This window comes from Rhea americana, unplaced genomic scaffold, assembly GCF_003343005.1.
Source record: "Rhea americana isolate MKP2758 unplaced genomic scaffold, rheAme1 scaffold_28, whole genome shotgun sequence".
NCBI lineage: Eukaryota > Metazoa > Chordata > Aves > Rheiformes > Rheidae > Rhea > Rhea americana.
Genome location: NW_028186401.1, coordinates 6,110,179 through 6,132,555, shown reverse-complemented (window position 1 = coordinate 6,132,555; position 22,377 = coordinate 6,110,179). Strand labels below are relative to the sequence as shown.

General features: G+C 49.2%; 2 protein-coding genes across 2 annotated transcripts in view; one reads left to right on the top strand and one right to left on the bottom strand.

Annotated features, from left to right (window-relative positions):
* Window positions 1-229, bottom strand: part of TICRR (TOPBP1 interacting checkpoint and replication regulator) — an 18,469-nt gene extending 18,240 nt beyond the window's left edge. The window contains exon 1 of the mRNA XM_085308757.1: window positions 42-229. Coding sequence (XP_085164883.1) covers window positions 42-229 — 188 coding nt within the window. The remainder of the gene's footprint in view (window positions 1-41) is intronic.
* Window positions 230-1,053: 824 nt separating this feature from the next.
* Window positions 1,054-20,616, top strand: RHCG (Rh family C glycoprotein). Its single transcript, XM_085308678.1, has 9 exons — window positions 1,054-1,064; window positions 3,298-3,420; window positions 5,196-5,330; window positions 15,961-16,147; window positions 16,717-16,867; window positions 18,556-18,703; window positions 19,098-19,264; window positions 19,980-20,117; window positions 20,458-20,616. Exons 3-9 carry the CDS (start codon window positions 5,273-5,275, stop codon window positions 20,596-20,598), a joined length of 990 nt encoding a protein of 329 aa, XP_085164804.1. The 5' UTR covers window positions 1,054-1,064; window positions 3,298-3,420; window positions 5,196-5,272; the 3' UTR covers window positions 20,599-20,616.
* The last annotated feature ends 1,761 nt before the right edge of the window (window positions 20,617-22,377 follow it).

Genomic DNA, 22,377 nt, shown 5'->3' with positions numbered 1-22,377 from the left:
CCGCCGCCATCGCCGCCCGATCCAACTGCTGGCGCGCTCACCTCCTCGCGCCCTCATTGGCTAGCGCCTCGAGGCCCGCCCCTTCCCGCGCCGCTCCCCATTGGCCCGCCGCGGCGCCCGCGCTGGCGCCCTCAGGGGAAAGCCCGGGCAAAAGGGCGGGGCGGCGCTGGCGTTCTGGGCGGTACTCTTCGCTGATTGGCGGAACCCGGGTGGGCGGGGAGGGCGTCATTCCATTGGCGAATGGCCATGACGCGCGAAGGAGGGGCGGGGCCAGCCGCGGGAGCGAGCCGATTGGCCGCCGTTGCGAATTTAAAATTTAAAGGCGGAAGGGGGCGCGTGAGCGTGACAGTGATGTCATTTCCTTGCCTCGCTCGTCGGGCGTGACGCCGCACTGATGTCAGCAGCGTGACGTCAGTGTGGCAGTTGGGGTCTCCGAGCACGCTGGGGGGGCAGGCCCAGGAAGGATGCTGGCGATGCCTGCGCAACCCTAGTTGCCCCCTTACCGAGCMCTGGCCTGGAACTACCTAAAATCTGTATTTCAGGTGAAAGCCCGTTTCAGAAGAAAACACCTACGGCCGTCAGAAGCCGTGTGCTTTCGGCTGTAAGTGATCCGTGCCTGGTCCTGGTCTCGCTCTTTCTGAGCGACGTCAGGACGCCCCTCTCTTCACAGACAAGGATCCCCTTGAAAACGCTCCTTGGACCTTGCAGTGCTCCAGCGTGTGGGTGTTCCTTGCCTCTGCGTCCTGTGACTGCTTGTGGTTTTATTGCGCATCTTCCAGGTTTTGAGGGACAGACTTGAAGAAGGTGACGCTCTGGGAGCCACATAAAAAGAAGTGGATAYTGGAAAACTTTCTGAAGTCACGTGCTTTTTGGAGGCTTGAAGCTAGGAGTCAGTTCAGATGATATCAAGGCAGGGATACAAAGACTGTCACAACTATTGCACAACAGAGGCAATGTCCCTTCTAAAAATAAAAGCAAATCATGCTAAGGCTACCATAATGAGATATTAAAATGYGCTTTCTGGAATGAAAGTTTGGGGAGAGGTGACCTCAGCTCCCTAGCAGGTGAGATTACTATATGATATCTTATTATGTATTTCTCAGTAATTATCTGTTCTGGTTTCAGGTTACTTTTGAAGCTTGTGGCTGCTTCCTGTTTTAAGAACAGTCCTTAGGCCAGAGCTTATCTGATTGCAGAGTCATATACCTTGTGTTTRCTACTCTTTATACATATCATTCATGTCAGTATGTTTCTTCTGCCAGCAGAATTCTGGGTTTCTTTGCATAACAAAGAAACAGCTTCTCCTTGTTTTGTTTACATGTGCCTATATTGCTGTAGACACTCCTGTGTGACCGAGAACAGTCACCTTCTCCTAGATGATGCAATTCATGGTGATCAACACCCCCATTCCTAGGAGTTATGTACCAAAAATCATCATATGGCTGAACCAATTCCCTTCCTCTGCGGGAAGATTAAGGCACAAGGCACAGAGGCCTGGAGCAGCCCTGTARTGGACACTGCAGGTCTGAGATGGATCCATAGCTCTGAGTTTGTGGTGGCCAGGCTGGGCTCAAGCTGACTCTGTGCTCTAGGACTGGAGCATGATGCTAGATACGCCAGCTGCTCACRAATCCAGGCTCTACTAGCCACTAGAGGTCAATACTGGTCTAAAAAATAGTCCTCTGCAGCTTCCATCCTGTTTACTACCTGGAGCTGCACGGAGGATGCTGGCTGATGGTARGCTGGCTAAGCAGCTCTCCTCCTCACTGGCACCAAGCAGAAGGGACAAGGGACTGGGAATGGCAGGAGCCCTGCCCAGCTATCCTGAAAGTCCTATGCCTAGGCTGGTATAGAACATTCCTGGGCAGAGATGCCTCTCCTGAGCTTTTCCTCATGTTTAAGTCACCCCAGAAGATCCTGAGGCCAATGCAAGATCCATCTAGGAGCAAYACAACCACTTATCTAGCTCAGGATTCTAGTTCTGAGAGTAGCTGGTTCATGAGAAGAGATTCTTGTCCAAGTTTAACTTCCCACCCCAATAGCCCATTGTTTAGGGACTGCYTGAGCCAGATGTTGTGCCCCCTCTTATGTGTAATGTCCTGATGGACCTTTCTTTACATAACCTCCATTTGAATTCAGCACATCTCCTGCCAACCTGAGGCAGCTGAAAAAAAAATGAGATGAGAGAAAGTGAGGCATTGATGCCAGGACCCAGGAAGGGAGCATGGCAGGAGACCAGAGGAACAGGGCTCTCAAGGGGGTTGGAGAGAGAGCAGAGTGGGAGGCTACCAGTTGAAGAAAACYAGGGCAGGGGCAGTGCTAGCTAGAGCTGGAAGAAACAAAACACYCTGGAGATGGGGTGGCTGGGGTCAGCTGAAAGCTGGGTGAATGGAGATCAATGTCAAAGGAGAGAGCAGAGCTTCTGGAATCAGGCTTGGATGAAAAGGTGTAGGGTTGGGTATGCACAGGGGACTGAAGTCAGAGTGAGGACAGAAAAAACATGTGTTTTCATCAGCTAACTGGCCCACTAGACATGGCCCATTTGTAGGTCTTGGAGGATATCTTACCCTGTGGGTATTTAGCAGTCTGGGTGTGACCCAAATGTTGATGGATCATACTGAGGAAACAGGAGATGCGACAGGGAGTAGGAAACCCTACAGACCAGAGCTGCCTGGAAACCTGTGCCACCCTTCTCTCCTCAGCTTGAATATCCCAGCTTAAACTAGTGTCACCAGCAGCCAGTCGTATTTATAAAGCAACAAAGACAAGTAGGCAATAAAGTGAGCATTCAGATTTATTAGAGACTGTGAATGCAAACAGATTTAATGGGCTAGAAATAGAGGCTAATCCACTCAAGTGCGTAGGAGAAATCTGCCACCCAAGAGCATGGGAAGGRCACCAGGTTTCCCTGGCTAAAAGGGTGGTGAGGGGTCTGTGATCTGAAGGACACTGACTCTTCRGGGAGCACTGGTGTGACGGGAAGGACTGGGCTGTGTTTATAACTGATCTACAGACTGTTGTATCTCACACAATGTGGATTTGTAGGTGTGGGATCAGTGCAAAAAGCCAGCATCAGCAAAGGACCATGAATGAAGGCATCTCAGTTCAGTCCCTCTTCTGCTACTCTTTTGTTGGACTTGATTCTTTCTTGTGCTCCGTACCCTGCAAGGCAGGTGTAAAATACTGCAAATCAGATCAGTGCCCTTGCACACTTTGTTATGGTRTAAATAACTGCCTGAGGTGCTAGGCCTGAAAAAATGGCTTCTCATTGCATCTCTGCTTCTCTCTGTGCTGCAGGTTATTCCTCAGTGGAAAGGGGAGGGAGCAACAAGAGGAGAAGATCATGTCCTGACTATACTTCTTCATATGCTAACTTTCCTGATGTGCTGATTTCTGATCCTGGCTCCATAGTCCCCTCAGGTAAACAACGTATCACAATCAACATTTATCGTTCAAGTCATTCTGATGAGATCCCTCTGGGTATACTTGCCCTCTTTCCTCTTAATCTTTGAACAAGAAAGGAACAAACCCTCATCTGTGTCCAGTCTTTGTTGTGGCTGGAGACAGTGCTGCACCCCCAGTCCCACTTCCTGTTGGGGTGAACATCAGCAGAGAGCTCAATCCTGGCCAAAGACCTGCTGAGCTGGAGGAGGGATAGAGGCTGTATGGTTGACAGCTAGAAGGAATCAAAGCTCAGGCAGGTGCCATCAGCCACCCACTCTGAAGCCATTTATTGGTCTTTCCAGAGATAATGCTGCTCTTTCCACTGGTGGTTTGTCACACCAGCTCGGAGCCATGGAGAAACTCCAGGAGCAGCCTCATCTACACGGTAGCACTGCACAAAAGAGTCTGTGCGGGGCAGAGCCTTGGCTCAGGCCAGCCTGGGGGCTCTCAGTGGGGCTTGAAGACAACCACTTCTGGCAGGCTGAGCCACAGGTCCTTCAGCTGCTCTGGGTCCATCTGTCCTGGCTAAGATACTGCTCTGGGGTCTGTTCCTTGTCAGTAAATCCCTCAATTTTACAAGCCCTGAAGAAGAGCTAAGCCATTTGTGCTCCTGCAGCTGGCATCCATCCAGCAGCTTGCAGCCTGCACCCTGTCCCAGCAGCCTGCTGAGGACACTTAGCAGAGTGTAACCAAAACCTGCCTTATCAGGGACTGCCTGGGAACAGAAAACAGACTTGGGGCACAGAGGAATTTCCCAGCAAAGTGCCACTGGGAGCTGCTCTTTCCACCACACTCTGGCCTAGGTCTGGGAACTACTGCCTGGGAGTGTAGGAGCCGACAGCTTTGCTCATGCCACTGCCCTGCCATGCTGGCACCAGGGCTCTCTGCTGMGGAGGGCAGAGCCCTAGTTGAGGCTCTTGTGAACCTGCCCCAGCTTGGTGTGCCCCAGGAACTGGGACACCAGTTCCTGCTGCTTCTGGCAGGCCTCTGGGAGGGACCTTWGTGTGACCTGCCTCTGTTTGAGGTACTTGGTGCCTGTACCTTCCCTTGCCTGGTTTTCCTGACTGGCATTTTCCYCCTGTTGTTCTGTTCAAAATGCTGTTGCCAGTCTCTCCTCTCCTCACTGCTATCCTGAGTGTGAGATCTCTTTCTTCCTGTTCAAGCTCCTGGTCCTTTCCTGCCTTACTTGTTCTTAAAACTGATCCAGCTCTCAGGAAGCCATTAAAGACATTGCCTGAGCCCTGGTGACCTGCTTGTTTTTCTGGTGTGTCAACCTGAGTCGCTCATACTTTTCACACTGTCCTCTGCTTGCGCTGCATACTGCAGCATTCGTCCTCTCTGACCTGCTCCCCAAGGACACTGACTTTTCCTCTTTCAAACAGAAGGAGATAAATTCTGTTTGGACAATCATTTACTTGATGGTAAATGCAGTTTCAYGGGAGGAGGGGAAGAGCACAGGAAAAAAGAATTGTAAATTGGGCTCACATTTGGTTGGCTCTTTGACCCAAAAAAATATTTTTCTGAACTTAGAAAAGTCTTTGTTTTGGTCTTTTTCTAATATTTCTCGCTGAGTGATATTTAGTGGCAAGCCCTCATTTCAGAGAAGGGCTCCAAAACCCCAAACCTGAATGAAACGCTTGATCTCTCATTGYACCAACACTTTGTTCAGCCCCAGTGGAAAGTTTGTTTTCTGTTCTGCTGAACCAGCCAAAAAATTTTGTTTTGAGTTGACTCAGATACTTTGCTTTCAGGACACTCCTCAAGGACCTGTGGAAGATACAAATCACCTTTGACAGCTGGACAAGGCCCAGAGACTTCCTTACGCAGCATGAAACCTTCTGGGTTTCCCCATACCATCTCCCTCCAGTGCTGCTGTATGTGCAAAGGTTAGTGGCAGTGGCTGATGCTGGTTTGCCCCATAGTCTCAGAAGAGCAAGCCAGGTTGTGCAAAGGGCTCTCTGACAATTCTCCAAATGGTACTCTGAAAAGGGAGAGAGCTGTAGGAAGGGAAATGGATCAAGGGTGGGAACATTGTCTGTGCTTCCTGGACATCAAGAACCAGGCCTTTGGCCTGACTGTAGTGTGACCTGCTAGGTCACTGATGCCTCTTAGGGATGAAGCAGTCAGACATTGCAATTGTCTGCAAATGAGGCAAATTCCTTGGTTCTCCTTCAGGGCCATCTTAATAGAAGAGAATCTGACCTGCTTCCATTCTGCTCCTAGTGAGCTAGGCAGGCCAGCGCAAGCTTTGGTATAAATCCAGGGTGCTCTACTGCTGCACGTGGGCTAGCCTAATTCCACGTCCCTCCCCATTTGCTCTTTTGTTCCCCCTTGGCGAAGTTCCCATATCGGCAGGTTTCACCCAGTTCTCCTCATTCCAGTGAATCCTTGGAGTGGCCAGGAGATAAATCAGGTTAAGGAGAGTTTAAGCAGCTAGGGCTTAACCTGTCAGGCCAGGGCCTGCAATACTGCAGCAGGATTCATCCCTGGAGACTGTACTTCCAGTTTTGTCCTCCCCAGTAYGCCCCAGGCCCCAGCTTGCTCTCCTTTGCTGACTCCTCCACACAGCCCCACATCAGTTCTATAAGCAGATTATCCCCAGACACCACAAGCCAAAGATAACATCTTTCTGTCCCTGCTCATATGCCTGGGTATCTCCTTTGAGCTTGCAAGGCCACAAAGCCTGCAATCTGTCAGCATACCTGTAGGACATACCAGCACATGTCCTGCCATGTTCCCTCCACAAGCATGGTCTGTCTGGGGTCACCCCTTGGAGCCAAAGCATACGTCCCTTTGCCCCAGCATTCATGATGATAAAATCTACTGAGACAGTTTGCAGTGAACCAAGGAGCCCCCATTTCCTCCTTTCCAGGGTGAGGCCTCCAGGCAAGAAGGAGGGATTTCTGAGCATTTTCAGTTTTGTTATTGCATCTCTAAAATATTTTTAGTGCTCATAAAAGTGAGAAACCCAGCTAGGGCCAGTACAGTACAACTCTCACCCAGAGCCCTCCTGAGGCACCTTAGACCTGACCAGTGCCAGCCTAGASCCAAGTCTCCAGAGCAGAAGGGCAAATATACCTTTCCATCTCCCTCCTGAGTCATCCAGCTGATTCTCTCAGGGGATCTAGGGCAGATAGAGGCTGGAAGAGCCTCCCTGAGTCATTTCTGCTAACCATACCTAAAGTATTACTTTGAAACTAAACTGCAACCATTTACTTACAGGGTTAGCAGGGTACCATGAAGGCAGTGCTGCCTCCAGATAAGTTTATTGACACCTGCACACTCATGGGGATATGTGCGCTGAGGCTTAAAGGTCCTAATTTCTGTGAAAGAGAGGAAGCAAATTGTGTGTGTTGGGTGCACTGCCCCGCCAGAGAGAAGGGGGTTGCCTGCAGCAGTAGCTCTTCCTTCACATCTCCTGCCATCTCTGCCACTGGGATCCAGTGGCGCAGAGAGGGGACTTGGATCTGGCATTACAAGTAGATGGGCAGCTTGCTACAGATCTAGCACTTAGCTGCCACACTAATGGGCACAGGACATGATGGGCCAAATTCAGTGGTGATGTAGGCAAGCAGTYCCTCTACTAGGCCATGCACTGGCTCATACTTGCATGGAGTTTCCAACAAAACTTTTTAGCAGCTTGGCACTTATGACTGGAGTGTGAAATATGCCCCATGCATCATGTGATGCAGTTAGGTACCTTACAGGATGGATGCAAAGGACTTGGTCTAACCCACTCTAGGAAACCTTCCGCCTGCAAAGCTGCAGAGGCATCTCTGATCAGAGGGAGCATGGGTTGGGCAGAGGCCAGGGACTGCTGTGCTGGCAGGAGACTCCCCGTAGACCTTAGCACTCCTAATAGCCCCCTTGGTTTGCCTAACGCAGACTCCAGAATGATCTCACTACCTTAGCGGAGCCCTTGTTCACTTGCTTTGCTCCTGGGCAGTGTAAGGAAGCATCACTTCCTACAGTCTCTGCTAATGATTTGGCCGATCAGGCAGATCAGAGTTGTATGGCTGCCATGCAGGAAGGAACCTCAGTAAAGTTCCTCTCCTCAAGGAGCTGATCATCAGAGTAACCCACTGGGGCCAGCTCCTTCTGTTTGCCTCTTTAAGTGGTATGTAAGTTCAAGAGGACTCTATGCTGCATGTATCCTGCACTATCCCCCTGTCAGGGTGCGTTCCCAAGCCTCTCCAGTAGCTGGTGGCAGGAAGTGCTATCTGTCAGCCTTTCTTGTATTGCCCAGGCCCTGCAAAGGAGCCTCGTGAGAAGCCAGTCCTTTAATAGGCTCTCACGCTGTTGACAGGTGAGAGTGAATAAGGAGTCAGCCCCTGTACGTGGGGGCAGCTAGCAGAGCATGCCGGCTCTGATCACACTGCAGCAGCAAAGTGCTGATCTGCAGGTTGATAAGGAGAGGCAATGCGAGGCGGTGCAACAAGGTGAGACTATCAGGCCAGTGGAAAAGCTATTATTGTTTGCCCTCTGCTTTCATAAAGGGAGTGCTGTGCTCAGACACAGRGGAGAGAGGCAGGGAATAGAGTGGGTAGGAAGGAGGTCAGTGAACAGAGCTGCTGCAGAACTGGAAGGCTAATGTACAGGACTGTCAGGACTACGGCAGCTCCCTGGCTCCCAGACTGCAGCACAGCTCTCTGTCTCTGCAGGGAGAGGGCTTAGCAAGCTACTTTTCTGCATATACTGCCAGTTCAATGAGACCCCTGATTGGAAAGCGCTGCAGTTTGCTTTCTCCTGCTAAAGGGCAATCACACAGAGTAATTGCTGATGGCTATGCTGCCAGGAGTTAGCAAGTTCCCTTATGCTATAAAATGCTCCTTTGTGCCTCTCTGTCTCCTTCTATTGAAGCTTCTAAGCAGTCTTGCTGTCCTGCTCTAGGGCAGGGCTGAAGACTGATCTTCCCAAGTAGCTGGCAGGAGAACATACGACTGTCAACAGTGCTTCCTGTGATTAGGGCTCAGGTATTGTTTAGGGATTTCAGCTGCTTTCTAGCCTCCTAGTCTGTATGGCTGAACATGGCCTGCAGAATCCATGTATTATGGGAGGTCCAAAAACATAGTGCAGAGGGCTCTGAACAGCATCCCGAGAGGGACTGATGATCCTCAGGAGAACAAACTCTGCTCTTGTTCCAGGTGAGGCAGGCACCCTTGAGGTGTGCAAGGGCAGTGCGTCCCCACTAAGTGACTCATGTCCTGTTGAAGCAGACAGAGGCTCTGCTTGTGCAGGTCCAAAGAGGGCTGGGCAGACATAGACCTGTTGGTGCAGGAAGCAGCATGTCCCTCAATATAATAAGCATGATGGTACAGACCCTCAGGGTATGGAGACCTATGGAGACCATCAAAGACAGCTAGTGCACAGTGAGCACTAACAGACAGGCAGGAACATGTTGTGCAGACACACTGTAAGAGTCAAGTCACACACTAGATTTTGGAACTACTGCCTGCACTCATGTCCCTAACACTGTCCTGGTGATGAGCACATGGCCAGAGCCTAGAAAAGGGAATTCAGCCAGCTCTTTCAAGCCTGCAGGAACACTGTGCCAGCTCTAATYCTCAGCCATCGGTTCCCTTTTCCTCAGCCTCTCTGTGGATGGGAAGGGAGCAGTGCCAGTCTGGTGCCTTGCAGAGACAAGTGCAGTACTGGATTTTGGCTCCAACCTCCCAGCAGTTCCMTGGAGCTGGAGGAAGGGCCTGTGCCCTGGTGCTCTCCTACAGTCTGGCTAAAGGAACCAGCCTGGTACCCTAGGCTGAGATATTGGGACTGATGTTGGCCCAGAAGATCATGTTTTAAGATATTGCTCAGTCCTTTTCAATGTATAAMATATTTTCCCTTATCCCTTGCAAAGAAAGTTCATTTCACATGCTACTTTGGCCTGTAATGCATTTCCCATAGATAGCTCAGCTGTTGGGCAGCATCAAGGGCTTTCTTGCTGTCTTTCTCCCAGCAGACCCTCCATGGTGTATCTTAATTTGCTAKCGGATTCCTCTGTAATAAAGAGGTGTTCTTTGCTTTTGAGTTGCATTTCCTCAGCTCTTTCCAAAGATACCTCTGCCATGCTGCCTGCATGGAGCCCAAACCTCTCCAATGAGATTTGAGAATGATTTTGTGTTGCTACCAGTCTCTCCAAAACTATCCATGGCATTTTTCTGCCATTTGTCATTTTGAGAAGAAAGCAAACAAGAAGTAATGATAAACTCAAATTATTGCCTTATTAACATGKAAATCAATACCATTTGCTGAGCCTGCAGGCCACAGTTAGATGCCATCAGCAAATTTGGGCAGCTTGCCTGGGCTGCAGTCTTTTATCTACTGACAGGCACTCTGGGACCTTCAGCCAGAGRAAGGAACTGTGATCTGTTGAAGGACTTGCCTCAATCTTTGGGAAAAGAGCACATAATGTTTTCATTGTTTTGACAGTGCTTCAAGTCTCAGCAGAATCAAGTGTTGYGTTTATGCTTATTAATGTAGCACTAAAGGAAGCCCCATACCAGAAATGTCTTGTGCTCTTTCACATGGAATGGAAAAATCCACATTTTTCCATTGACCCTCCGTAGATTTCCCCTCTTTTCCATGCAGCACTGCCAATACAGTGCAGTGCAGATGCAGTGAACATACTGGAGGGGTAGAAAGGTATCAGCTGTGAGGAGGGGACATGGCCAAGCTGAACTGAGCCCTGCTAGGCAACAGTGCTTTCTCCAAGGGTGCTTGGAGGAGCCAAGCCATCTGGAGACTGCAAGGCACTGAGGTCTCCAATCYCATTTCTGGCACTGTCTCAGAGCTACTGCCCTGGTTCATAGAGCTTGTGCCAGTCCCAGCTCAGCTCGTCTTGCCAGGATGATGTGCTGGGTAAAACACGTTGGGAAATGAAAGGATATATGTCAGTTCTCTATCCCTGTAAATATATGGCAGCCTTGGCAGGCCCATTGCATGTCTACATGATCCTGGCATTGGTTTAAAGCATTTATCTTCCTCTTCCTCCTGGAACAGTGCCGCAAACGTCTTTCCCCAACATATACTGYAATACTCATGCCCAACCCAGTGATTCAGGCTGCCTTGAGAAGGATATGGGGAGGCMCCACAATTTGTTTTTTTTCCTGGTCATTTAAAGGGAATTTGGACCTTGGGCTCAGCCAATTTGCCCTTGGTTGGACAGAACTGTCCACAGTGCAGTGAAAAGGGAGTGGGCAGCCCCCAACTTCCTGGCAGCTCTGCCAGGGCTGCATCTCCCCAGCTCTGCATCCAGAGCCTGGCAGAGGCTGATGGGGGAAACRAGCCCCTGTGAGTCTGGTGTTGCCCAATAGGCTCTGGGAGTTGCCCCGCATGGGGTGGCAGGCCCAGCCCCATTTACCTTCACCCTAGCTTACAAGGTGTGATTGACTGTCCAGATGCATGCCAGAAAGCAAGGAGGAGAAAGGTTTTACCACCCTTCCCCACCCATAGGGAGAAAGGCATCCCCGGACTGCCGTTCTGCCCTGTGACACAAGAGGGACCTGTGAGGAGCGAGTGGGACAGCTGATTCCTGGGTGAGGGGCACCCTGCCTTCATCCTCTATACTGGCTGGGAAAGGGCATTTGCAGAGCCAGATCCATGACAAGGGAAGCAGGCCACCAGCCCCACTGTGTCGTGTAAGAAGGGAGGCTGCTCAGGGAGACGGATGCTGAGGGTCAGGACGCCTGGGTCCAGTTCTAATCCTGAAAGGGGAAAGGAAGGGGTGTAGGGCAGGGCAGAGCAGGAGGCAGGATGCCTGGGCTCCACTCCCTGCCTTGCCTCACGCCTCCTGCAGTCACCCGCAGAGGCAGGGCTCAGAAGTGTTTGGAGCAGCTTAGAGGAAAGGTGCTGGAGACCCATCCCTCCTCCTGGAGAGAAAGAAAGGTGAAAGCAAGTCTGTCAAACCTCCCGCACTCTGAAACGTGATCCTGCCAGAGGCACCTCCCTGGGCCCCACCTTGCTCTCTCGTACTTATATATGTCGCCTGCCTTCCACGGATGCAGGGGACGCAGGCTTACACATTGTGCCAGCTCCCCGGGGAGCTTTGTGGATGGAGCGGCCGAGGCACCAGGGGATGGCGAAGAACACGTACATGCGCTGGCGGCTCCCGCTTGTCTGCCTCCTCTGGGAGGTGGCTATGATCGTCCTTTTTGGGGTCTTCGTGCGCTTCGGTCCCGAAGCTGATGCACATTGGGAGGAAGAGAAGCAAAAGATGAATGTGACCAGTGACATAGAGAATGATTTCTACTTCCGATAYCCATGTGAGTATTTGGGAACCCTAGTCTGAGTGCTGACTGGCCGCATCCCTCACATGTATCTGCAAATGCTGCTTTTAGCACTACCGTCCCCAGCATCCCAGCCCAACTACAGGGTCCCTCCTGCTGGACCAACCCATCTCTCTGCTCTTTGGCTGTGCAGCTTAAGGTCTTCCCAGAACCTTGTTCTTTGTGGGTGAGGGCTGTAATTTGGAGAGGTGCTTGCTAGCTCAAGGATAGAGGTGGGCTCCTGGACAAGCTCCAGAGACCACTGTCCCTGAAAGCAGGAAAAGTAAGGGCAGGCCTCAGAAAGGGCAGTGAGAGATGGGCTTAGATCTTCCATGTTACATGAATGAACACCGCTGTTTGATCTCTGCTACAACAAGCTCAGCACGTACCCACTACCCAGAAAATGGCTTCATTGCCCCACAGCTCTATGCATGGATTTMGGGGAAGGTGAAGGGGAAGGTCTAGAAGGACAAGCCCTTGCCAAGTGCTTCTTTCATCTTTCCCAGATATTTCTGGCTTGGGACACAGCTTGTCAGAGCTGATGTCTCCACCTGCTCCTGGAGAATCAAGCTTTTGCCTTGGGGCTGGTCYGAGACTTACCGAAGAGCAAGAGAAAAGCCTTGTGGCTTCCTAGTGCTCTTCAAGCACTGTCAACAGGGTACTATGACACCAGTAAATTACRTCTTTTTTTCCAGGAATAGGGCTGACGTGTTCTCAGCACCTTTCAAATTTCAGCTTGCTGCCTCCTCCCTTGGCTCTGGATCAGAGCAAACTTTTCTGTGCATACAGAGGAACAGCTGTCTAGATTCTGTGACATCTTCCTCCCCTTCCTACATCCTCCCCCTCACTAGTAAATCAGCCTTTAGTTACAGCCATTTTGATGCTGGAAATCTCCTGACCTGCCAGGTTCTTAGGGCTCTCCGGTCACTGTATCATATTAGGGGTAGGGTTTTTTCAGGAGCTCAAAGCTTTTTTGACCAGGCAGTGTGTTTGGCTGGATTTGATCTCCAGTGCTGATTGTCATCTTTGTCAACCATTGGAAGCACTTTGCTTCTGTAGGCAATTGTTTCCAAGGAAGCAACAGCCCTGAGTCATGGATCTATTTAGAACATTTCCATTAAAAACACTTTCTAAATCAAAGGAGCTATAGAAACACGTACCTGCTGAGTATTAGCTATTTCAGAGAAGGATTTGTTTACAAAAACTAGTTGTTCAGCTGGCATGCTCGTTAGTCTAAGGCCATGACTCCCCTGAGCTCTTTGTCAAGATCCTGCCCTTTGGACTAACACCATACAGGTCTTTGTGAAGTGACAGCAGTGCACAAGGGCTGTTGTTGTCATTGTAATGTTGGGACAAGGTCAGGAAGGTGAGGTTTTAGGCCAAGGAGCTTGTAGAAGCTAGCAATGTTATATCTCTTTTGTGCTCATAACCCAGCTTTGCTCCACAGTACTAAATATTCTCCGTCAAATGGCTTAACAAAGTCTCATAGTTAAATCAACTTCAGAGCAACTGTTCTCAGTTTAACTTTGAATTCTGTTTCTATTTCAGACCTGAGGAAGGGCTCATGTGCCCAAAGCCAGAGCTGTTTTTTCCCCATTATCTAGTCAGAAATATACTTTCTCTCTTTCTTGCATGCGCTCTCTTGCTCTCGCTCTGCAAAAATGGGCAAACATGGCAAGATGACCAAGCCCTGTCATTTTGATCTTTGTCTCCATCCAGCTCTGCTTAGAAGAGACTGAGATAGTTAAACACACGCAGATCTTCTGCCTTAATGTTTCTGTGACTGCTACTGTCCACAGGACCTGTACTACAATAGCAAAGATGTTGCAGTGGGAAAGGCATGACAAACTGAAGAGTCCTCCAAGCCCAGAGATGATTAGGAAATCCAGGCAGGAGGAAGGCTGTGTGCAGTTGTATTAGTGGTGCCCAGTTCCACGATTGCCAGTTCAACTCCAGTCAGCACTACAATTTCTTTTAATTTGAATCATATATTGATATTTCATAATGGATGAATCATCTGCTTTCTAGGGGAAATAAATGAGATTCTTCAGTACAGGTAGTATTCCCAAAGCCCAATCACTTCCTCTTGTAGCAATGGCAATTGCCTTCCCATAAAAGCAATGTCACAAAAACTTCAGGGCTTAGAAGCCCCTGGGCTATTTGTGAGTCACAAAATGTGTTATTCTTAAGACAAAACAAATGCAAGGCTTTAGATTACATGCAGTTTGAGGAAAGACCTGCTCTTCTTTCTATGTTTGTACAGGATCTAACAAACAATCAGAATCCTCTGTGTTTTTGGAGGCTGCACAGTCTGTGACCTTAATTTTGACCTACATATTTCTGCTTTCAGAAGGATTCAGCAGGAATATATAGTGCAAGTGGCAGCAGATCATTCCAGTCATGTATTTTGCTGCTTATCCTTGAGAAGAGAGGTGGTGAGAATAAATACAGCTGCAAAGGGAAAGTGTGTGTGATTGTATGGTAAAATCAGTGTTATGAAGACTCGTTCTTAGCACATGTAGAGAAGTGCACTTGAAGTTACCTCTGCTGAACAGTGTCAGCTGCAGATTTTGTCTCCTTGCTTCTTTGCAAGGAATTTCATTAGTGTGGGGAGCATTTTTAAAAACAAGAAAATTGACCTGTCTCTGCAACTTGGCACTACACTGCTGGAGTCTGTTGAAATGCTTGTCYTTATACAAGTTGCGAGATCTTGGAAAGTACCAATGGACAGAAGCTAAGACTTCTGCAGAGTTACATCTCACCCAAATCCTCATCCAGCCTTTAGTGGAAGTAGTGGATACAGTCCCACTGTCCCTGTAGGAGCTGATTCAGGAGCTGCTGGGCTCTCTGAATGCTGAAGGGCCAGCACAGGTTAGGGGTAGAGCAGATTCTCAGCTGCTGAATTTCTTTTGCTCTGAGCCTACACCTACTCTGAGGCACACAGTCTTTGCTGGCTACAGAGCTATAGTGTTTTGTGCACTACATAATGCAAAATTGCTGATGTAGCTCTTAATTTGCTTTGTTCACCTCTTCTACAGTATTGGTTTGCTGGTGGTTATCCGCTGGCAGGGAAACTCAGCCTTGGGTGTCCTGCTCTTTTAATGGGCAGAGCAGCCTCCAGTGTGAGAGTATGCATGATTTAATTTGTAATTATGCAGCTTTTCAGCTCACTTAATTGCAAAGTGATCCTTATCTGAAAGTAACAATGCAACATTAAAAAGTAAACCAGGTTTATTGCACCAAGAATTTCTCTCAAGAGACTCACAGTCCCACAGGTACAGTTTCCCCCGGGGAAGGGCATCTGAGGGACAGGAGTTAGTAGATATGAGCACTCTTGGAAGAACTGGATGTCTCTGGTGAGGATGGCTTTTGCTCCATACTGAAGGGAACAATTAAGCAGTGAAACTCTCAGAAAGTGAGATCCTGGTGTCAAGCATATTTTGCCTCTGACTTCCGTGATGCAAGAGTCTCCACTACAACAGGAGAGGGAGAGCACGCCTCTGTTACAGCACTGTTCAGAGCTCATCTTCCCCAATGCAAGTTCCTATGTCAGAGGGAGACCCATTAGATCTGTTAAAGGGAACAAGCCAGAAACAGTAGCATAGCTATCACTATAAATCCCAKCAGTCACCACTTCTCTCAGCAAGGTTAGCTCTGACAGCTGGAAGAAGTAATGGTTACAAGCACTGTGCTGTGGGTTGGCCTGCAGAGGTTGATGGRCAGAAAAATTACAGTTTACTGTTTTCTTTTTTTTTTTAATTTAAGTTTTCATTGTTATTATACTCTTCTCTAAATACTTGCTGCAAGCCATCAACAGGGCCAGGACCCTTGGTAAGATGGGCCTACTCAAAATAACCATTCATTTGCTTTTAACCAAACTCGGGCACTGTTCATTTTACTTGACATTTTTGCACTTTTTCAAAARGGAAAAAATATTTTGAATACAATATTTTGAAAACAAAAATGTTTTCCTCTGAATACTCCTTTAGACTCTCCAATCTTCCCTTGCAAACTGCTTTTAGTAAACATTTTTTGGCTTTCAAGACTGATCTTTTTAACCAAAAGGCAGTTTCCAAAAGTTGAGCCATCATCAGAATGAGCGGGCATGTGACAAACACACATATTCCAATTTTCCCTTGACTTTCCTCCCTACTGTCATTGACATGCTTAGTTTCTCTGCTCTGCTGAATTCAAATGGTATTTGTGGCCCTGTGTTCCCCTGTAGAGCTGATGATTCCTTCCCTCCGCACAGCTTTCCAGGATGTCCATGTGATGATATTTGTGGGCTTTGGCTTTCTCATGATGTTCCTCAAGCGTTATGGATTTGGAGCTGTGGGTTTCAATTTCCTCCTCGCTGCCTTTGGGATCCAGTGGGCTGTCCTGATGCAAGGCTGGTTCCACTCTTTCAAGACTGGAAAGATCCTGATTGGAGTGGAGAAGTAAGAAGAGATACGGGCTCTGGGTTACCACCTCTCGGCCAAGCAGTGGAAGAGCTGGGATGAGAGCCAGGCTAGGAGCTGGGAGCACCTGTCCCTGTGTTATGGGCAGAAGACAGTCTTGCAACTATTGTCTTCCTTCCATGAGCTCTAAAGAGCATATTGTATAAGGAAAGCTCTTTGGCCAATTTCCCTCCACCAATGCAGCAGAGTGGCATTCTGCATACCTTCAGTCGCTTTCCACCTTTTACCCTAAAGGTGGCTGCTATTATGGGAGTACTGATCARTTTGAAACGAATGAATGAGAGTCATTCCTTACTCCCCAAGCCAAGTACCAGAGACCCCAGTGCTAAAAACTTATATAATCCTGCATTTTATTRTTCAAATAATCTGGGAGAAAGCATCTTAATTGGACAGTATGTCCAGATGTGAGGAAGGTTAATGGGAAATCCAGGGCTGGCTCCTAATCACGTGTGTCCTGGGCTGGGATTCTCTAGAGCCAAGGGTGGATGAGGGTGAGTTAGGGGATAGTACTTCATTATTAAACCATAATTTTCCTTTCTCTTTTTCAGCTTGATCAATGCTGATTTCTGTGTGGGCTCAGTGTGCATTGCCTTTGGGGCCATCCTGGGCAAAACTAGCCCCATACAGCTCCTCGTCATGACTTTGTTTCAAGTCACACTCTTTGCAGTGAATGAGTACATCCTCCTCAACCTGCTTCATGTAAGGCTTTTCTTTAGGGCAGCACCAACTTGGTTCTGTTTCTTCCTCTCTGCATGTCTCTTAAATATGTCTCCCTTTGCTAAGGCTCCASCAAGTCCTTGCTTTCATAAGCATTTGAAATGCAATAATTTAGGCAGAAAAAGTAAAAGCGTTAGAAAGGAGGGGGATGGCAGAAGCCACTCCCMTGTGGTCTGGCCTCTCCTTTCCCTAAGAAAGGAGATTTCCCAGGGTTTTACATACAAGCCTGATGAGTCCAGAGCACTGGGTACCTCTGTTGAGGCTCCCAAGGCGGCCGAGGAGTCTTGACACAAAGGGCCAGTCACTCTATCCTGTCAAAGATTTCCCTTGTGGCTGCTTCCCCTGCTGGAATATGGGCTTTGTTGAAAGAAAACAGATGTCAAAGTGGATGAGATGTCTGCTAACGGAGGCTGAGTTCTTGCAGTCTGAGAGAGGGTTTGAGGGGCTGGAAAGTGAAGAGGCTTCCAAAAGACCTGAGTACATGTGAGAGCCAACCTGGCATGAAGGAAAGGATGCTGAAGCCTTGGGAGAACTAGAACTTCATTTATTTCTAATTGCCAGTCAGAATTTCATTTTCTTGGTGTGAGGGATAAGAATGCACTTATAGAACCAGAAAGAAAGTAGGAGAGCCTGAGCAATGAGGACCCTAGAGTAACTCKCACACTGGGGAAAAGGAACTCTTGGAGAGCCAGTAGCCTGGTAGTTTGAAATACAAGGCAGGGATTCTCCTCCAATGCTTATCAGCAGTGATGTGAAAAGGGGAATTCTCATCTGACAGCATGATGATTATTTTCACTGTGTGCCTTTGAAATACCCTCTGTGATTCCCTCCAGGTTCATTACATCATGTAAATGAGTCCAGGCAGTGCCCATGCACAGAGGTTCAGCCCTCGCTGTCTTGTGTGTCTGCTTCTTACTCCATTCCTGGAGGTGATGCTTCTGACATCAGCTCTGGGCAAATGCAGCTAACAAGAGAGAACTGCAGTAGCTGCAGCAGTCCTGAGGCAGATAGAAAAGTAGAAAAGTGATGCAACCACAACCACAAATATTTGAGGCTATAAGGCAGAGGAGAAGAGGAGAACAAAGATCCAGAGAGAGGTTACTGGGGTGCTTTATCAAAGGTGGCCTGTTGCCACCATGCTAAGCCCATTCCCCACTGCCAGGACATTCAGGGACAGCAAGAACTCTTGATCCGATCCCTCACAGGCTAGCAGGAAGTCTGCATTCACAACAACCATCATCRGTGTTCAAGGGGAAGTGCTTGTAATACTTGTGGCTTTTCAATATTTGTATAAGAATCCTGAGGTGAAAGGGATAAATTATTCTGTATTTAGTGCTCAGTCCTGTGACTATGTCATCWGCTGATGATGGAAGAAAGTTAATCCTGATTTGTTTTAAGAATATTGTTGCAAACCACTTGTCATTGGAACAGGTCAGAAGTTCTCTTCTGCCTTCATACCTACCAAGGAGGAGCTAAGAGGAATGGTATGGCCATACACAGGACCAAAAGAGCAGGATAACTAGCAGAACCAGAGCATTTTTGTCCCTCTCTCCCCACGACTAATTGCAGGCTGGAAGTTGGACAGACAAGATGGGCATGATGCAAACCAGATCTCTCTTCTAGAATGAATGGAGATTCCAGAAGGGTACTTCTGCTTTCTATGGCTGTAGGTTAAAGATGCTGGTGGTTCCATGACCATTCACACCTTTGGGGCCTACTTTGGCCTGACYGTAACAAGCATCCTATACAGACCCAACCTGGAGCAGAGTAAGGACAAGCAGGGCTCTGTGTACCACTCTGACCTCTTCGCTATGATCGGTGAGTCAACCCTAGCCTTGGTGGAGTTGGTATTTGTGTACTGCTCAGCTACAGTAAGCTTGCCCCTCCTGTCTCTGGGGAAACTGGACTGAAACTAGGGCCTGGTGCTGAGGAATGCTATATCCCACCTTTTGACAATTCAGRGCTATGCAGCACCCTTCATCAGGGCCTGGGTTGAGATGGTGCTAGAGAAAACAAGTAAGTGTTTTGGTTTCCCTTCTCTGCCAGTGTCTCCTGATGCTGTGGGGGGAACAGTGATAGGGCAGCAGGACTAGTGAACCCAGTGATTCAGCTTCTCTGTGCGAAGAAAGATCATCCTTTTAGGAATTTTTCAATCCCTGTMTTCTTTCTTTTTCCTTTCTGTTCTTTGTCTCCCCAATCTCCATCACATCAGGTACCCTGTATCTGTGGATGTACTGGCCCAGTTTTAATTCAGCAATTTCTGAACAYGGGGATGCCCAGCACCGAGCTGCCATTAACACATACTGCTCGCTGGCTGCTTGTGTCCTGACTACAATGGCCTTCTCCAGCATGCTGCAGAAGAAAGGCAAGCTTGATATGGTAAGCTGGGAGCAAAGAGCCTTGTGCTACACAGAGGACTTGTCACTAAGTTGATTAAGATGCCAGAAATGGACTGCTACTTTTCATTTGCTGAAAAGGTACTGCATTTCAGGGCATGATGGTACAATCAGCCCCCAGCCAGAAAACCAGACGCTACTTGGAATAAGCAGGCAGGTAGTGAGTCCTGTGGCGCTCAAGGCATGCGGGGAAAGAACTAGCTGATGCCCTGCACATGGTGGACCTAAGGCACAGCAGGACCATACACACATTGATGTGCTGCRCCAAGAGAGCTTCTGATGGGCATGTTGCAGAGCTGTGTTTGGCAGCATTCTCCAACAAGCCAAGCAGGCTTGTGTGGCAGCTTGTAAGCAGTCAGGGGGCTGACTTGTACATATTGTGTGTGTGGGAGCACAACTGTGTGACAGCAGAGCCTGCGTGACACATGGGTGAGACAATATCCATCTCATCACAACTCCCCACCCAGACTTGTGGATGCAAAGAGTGTGTGTGGTATGGAGAGTGGGAGTCTATGCACTGTGGTGCTACAACAAAGGCMGGCTGTTCTCCTCCTGTTTTTCTCTAGCAAGCAGGAAAATGGGCCCTGATATTTCCCCTGGAAACATTTTTAGACCTGATTCTCCTGCTTTACCATCCTCACATCCCTGAGCAATTGGGATCTCTCTGAGATGATAACACAGGATGGTTATTTCTGCAGGTTCACATCCAGAATGCAACACTGGCTGGTGGCGTGGCTGTGGGCACTAGTGCGGAGATGATGCTGACTCCRTATGGCTCCCTCATCGTTGGGTTCATCTGTGGCATCGTGTCCACAGTGGGGTATGTCTACCTCACGGTGAGTGCTGTGTGGGGAATTGCTGCCCTGGTCCTGCTAAGGACACTAGGAATTAATTTATTTCCCATTGAGGTTGYTGCTTTCCACTGCCCCTTATGGATGCATTTGACTCCATTTAGTGCCTCGAAATTCTCAGGAAGGCCCGAATAAGAGAGTGTTTGGAGGTTTTTATTTCACCTTAAGCTTGGCTCAGTCATTGTCTGCAAGCCTTTAGTTCTTGAATGGGACCCAGAATATCACTCYTCCTTCCCTGCCAATCTGAGTCCTCCATAGAAGGAACTAATTCCTTTCTAAGATTGTGTTCAGGTTCCTGATCTCTCTCTACTTCCCTTCCCCATAGCCTGTTTTGGAGTCCAGGTTGCACATCCAGGACACATGTGGCATCCACAACCTCCATGGCATGCCGGGGCTTATTGGGGGCATTGTGGGAGCCATTACTGCAGCTGCAGCCACAGAAGATGTGTATGGAAAGGAAGGGTAAGGCAGCTTTAAACTCTTCCATAACTCTTTAGTTGGGGCTCCTTGGGCCGGAAGACAGCATCAATTAATAAATAGCCTTTGCTTCGTGTCCAGAATTGTCCCTTTCTCTCAAGAATACACACTGCACTGGCTAATTTGGGTTTGCTGAATTGTGAAAGGCTAATCTCTTGTAGCTGACATTCCTCTGGTGTCCTCAAAAGATAAGCCATAACCCCAATCCTTGGCATTGTTCTGGGGCACAATAAATGGGGAAGGTTCCTCTTTCTATCTCTGCATTGTTTGGGGGGTCAGGTAAAGGTAAGATCTGAAATCCAAAGTAAATGTTTATATTTTGGGCTGCTTCTCCTCATTAAAGCTTTGCCAAGGGGCCAGAGGAAGTGAACACTGTTTTGTGCCATTGCAAGATTCTTCTAGTTCTCTGCAGAAGAGGAAGCCCTGAGGGAGCAGGGCACACTGCTTCTCCAGCTTTGTTCACCRCAGCTTTCCTCCATCTGGGAAAGGTCTGCTGGAAGCAATCACTTCTGTCCTCTGCAGGTTTATCAAGGCCTTTGACTTCACTGGCAGCTACAGGACCCGGACACCTAGTGTCCAAGGAGGTTTCCAGGCAGCCGGCATTGTTGTATCTCTGGTCATAGCTTTTGCTGGGGGGGCCCTTGTAGGTAAGCAGGAGGGGAGCATGGAGAGGGGAGGATTGAGGCCAGCCTGTGGTTGACCTGGGCGTCCATGTACTCCTCTCTTTGGCCAGGTAGATTCTTCCTACTTAAGTTTCAAGGATTGCTCCCCCCAACAGAACCGAATCCTAAGCTTGCTTGCATCACTTGTGATAACCTGCAGATAGGACTGTCCCAAAGCCCACAGGAGTAAAGGGAACAGGGCAGCAGAGAGGGACTCTTGAATCCCAGCAAATGCACACTGGTTTAGAGAAAAGGGGAATTAGTTCTAGTGTGGGTCAGATCACAGCCTTGGTTTCTGCTTGCAGGGAGATAGGGTTGGAGTTTGCATTAGTCCAGCCCTAAGCAACATGATAGCATTCACTTTGTGCCCTTTGCTGTCTGGACTYGGGGACTCTAGCCATCTTCTCCCATCCAACATGTCATTGCTGCCGCTTTGTGGGCAGCTGGAGCATGGCAGAAACCCTGTCTCGCCTCCTTCCCACCTTCTCAATCAGGATGGCCTCTGCTGGGATAGCTCAGGGTTGCGAGCAAGCAGCAGGTCTCTGCTTAGGGCCCACTTGCCCGCTGTCAGTAGTCTCATGGAGTTCATGGCTAAGAGGAGAGGAAACATCTACTCCCCCAGATAGTCACTGTCTTGGTACTGCATGATGCAGAGACCTGCTCCTTTGAGAGTCCCCCTGCTAGAACCAGACAGAGAGCCCGGAAATTGGACCCGTCTGGTCAGCAGGGAGAGGAGACCAGGGAAGACCCCAAGCAAAGGGTCCTGGGGACTGACTCAGGGTTACTTCTGCACAACGGGGAGGGAGCCCTGCCCCACACCCCTGGGGAGYTCGTGTCCCCCTGCCTCACAGCCCGCTTCGGTGCTTCCAGGAGGCATCCTGAAGCTGCCGATCTGGGGYGATCCCGCCGACGAGACCTGCTTTGAGGATGACATCTACTGGGAGGTGAGCCGGGGAGCTACGGGACCCTCCCGCTCCYGGGGACGAGGCGGGACCGGGGCTTTGGGGGCGCGGTTGGCGGGGCTGAAGCAGAGGACTCGGAGTCCGGGCTGGTGGGGCTGAGGCGGGGGGCTTGGGGCTGGTGGGGCCGACGTGGCGGGTGGCGGC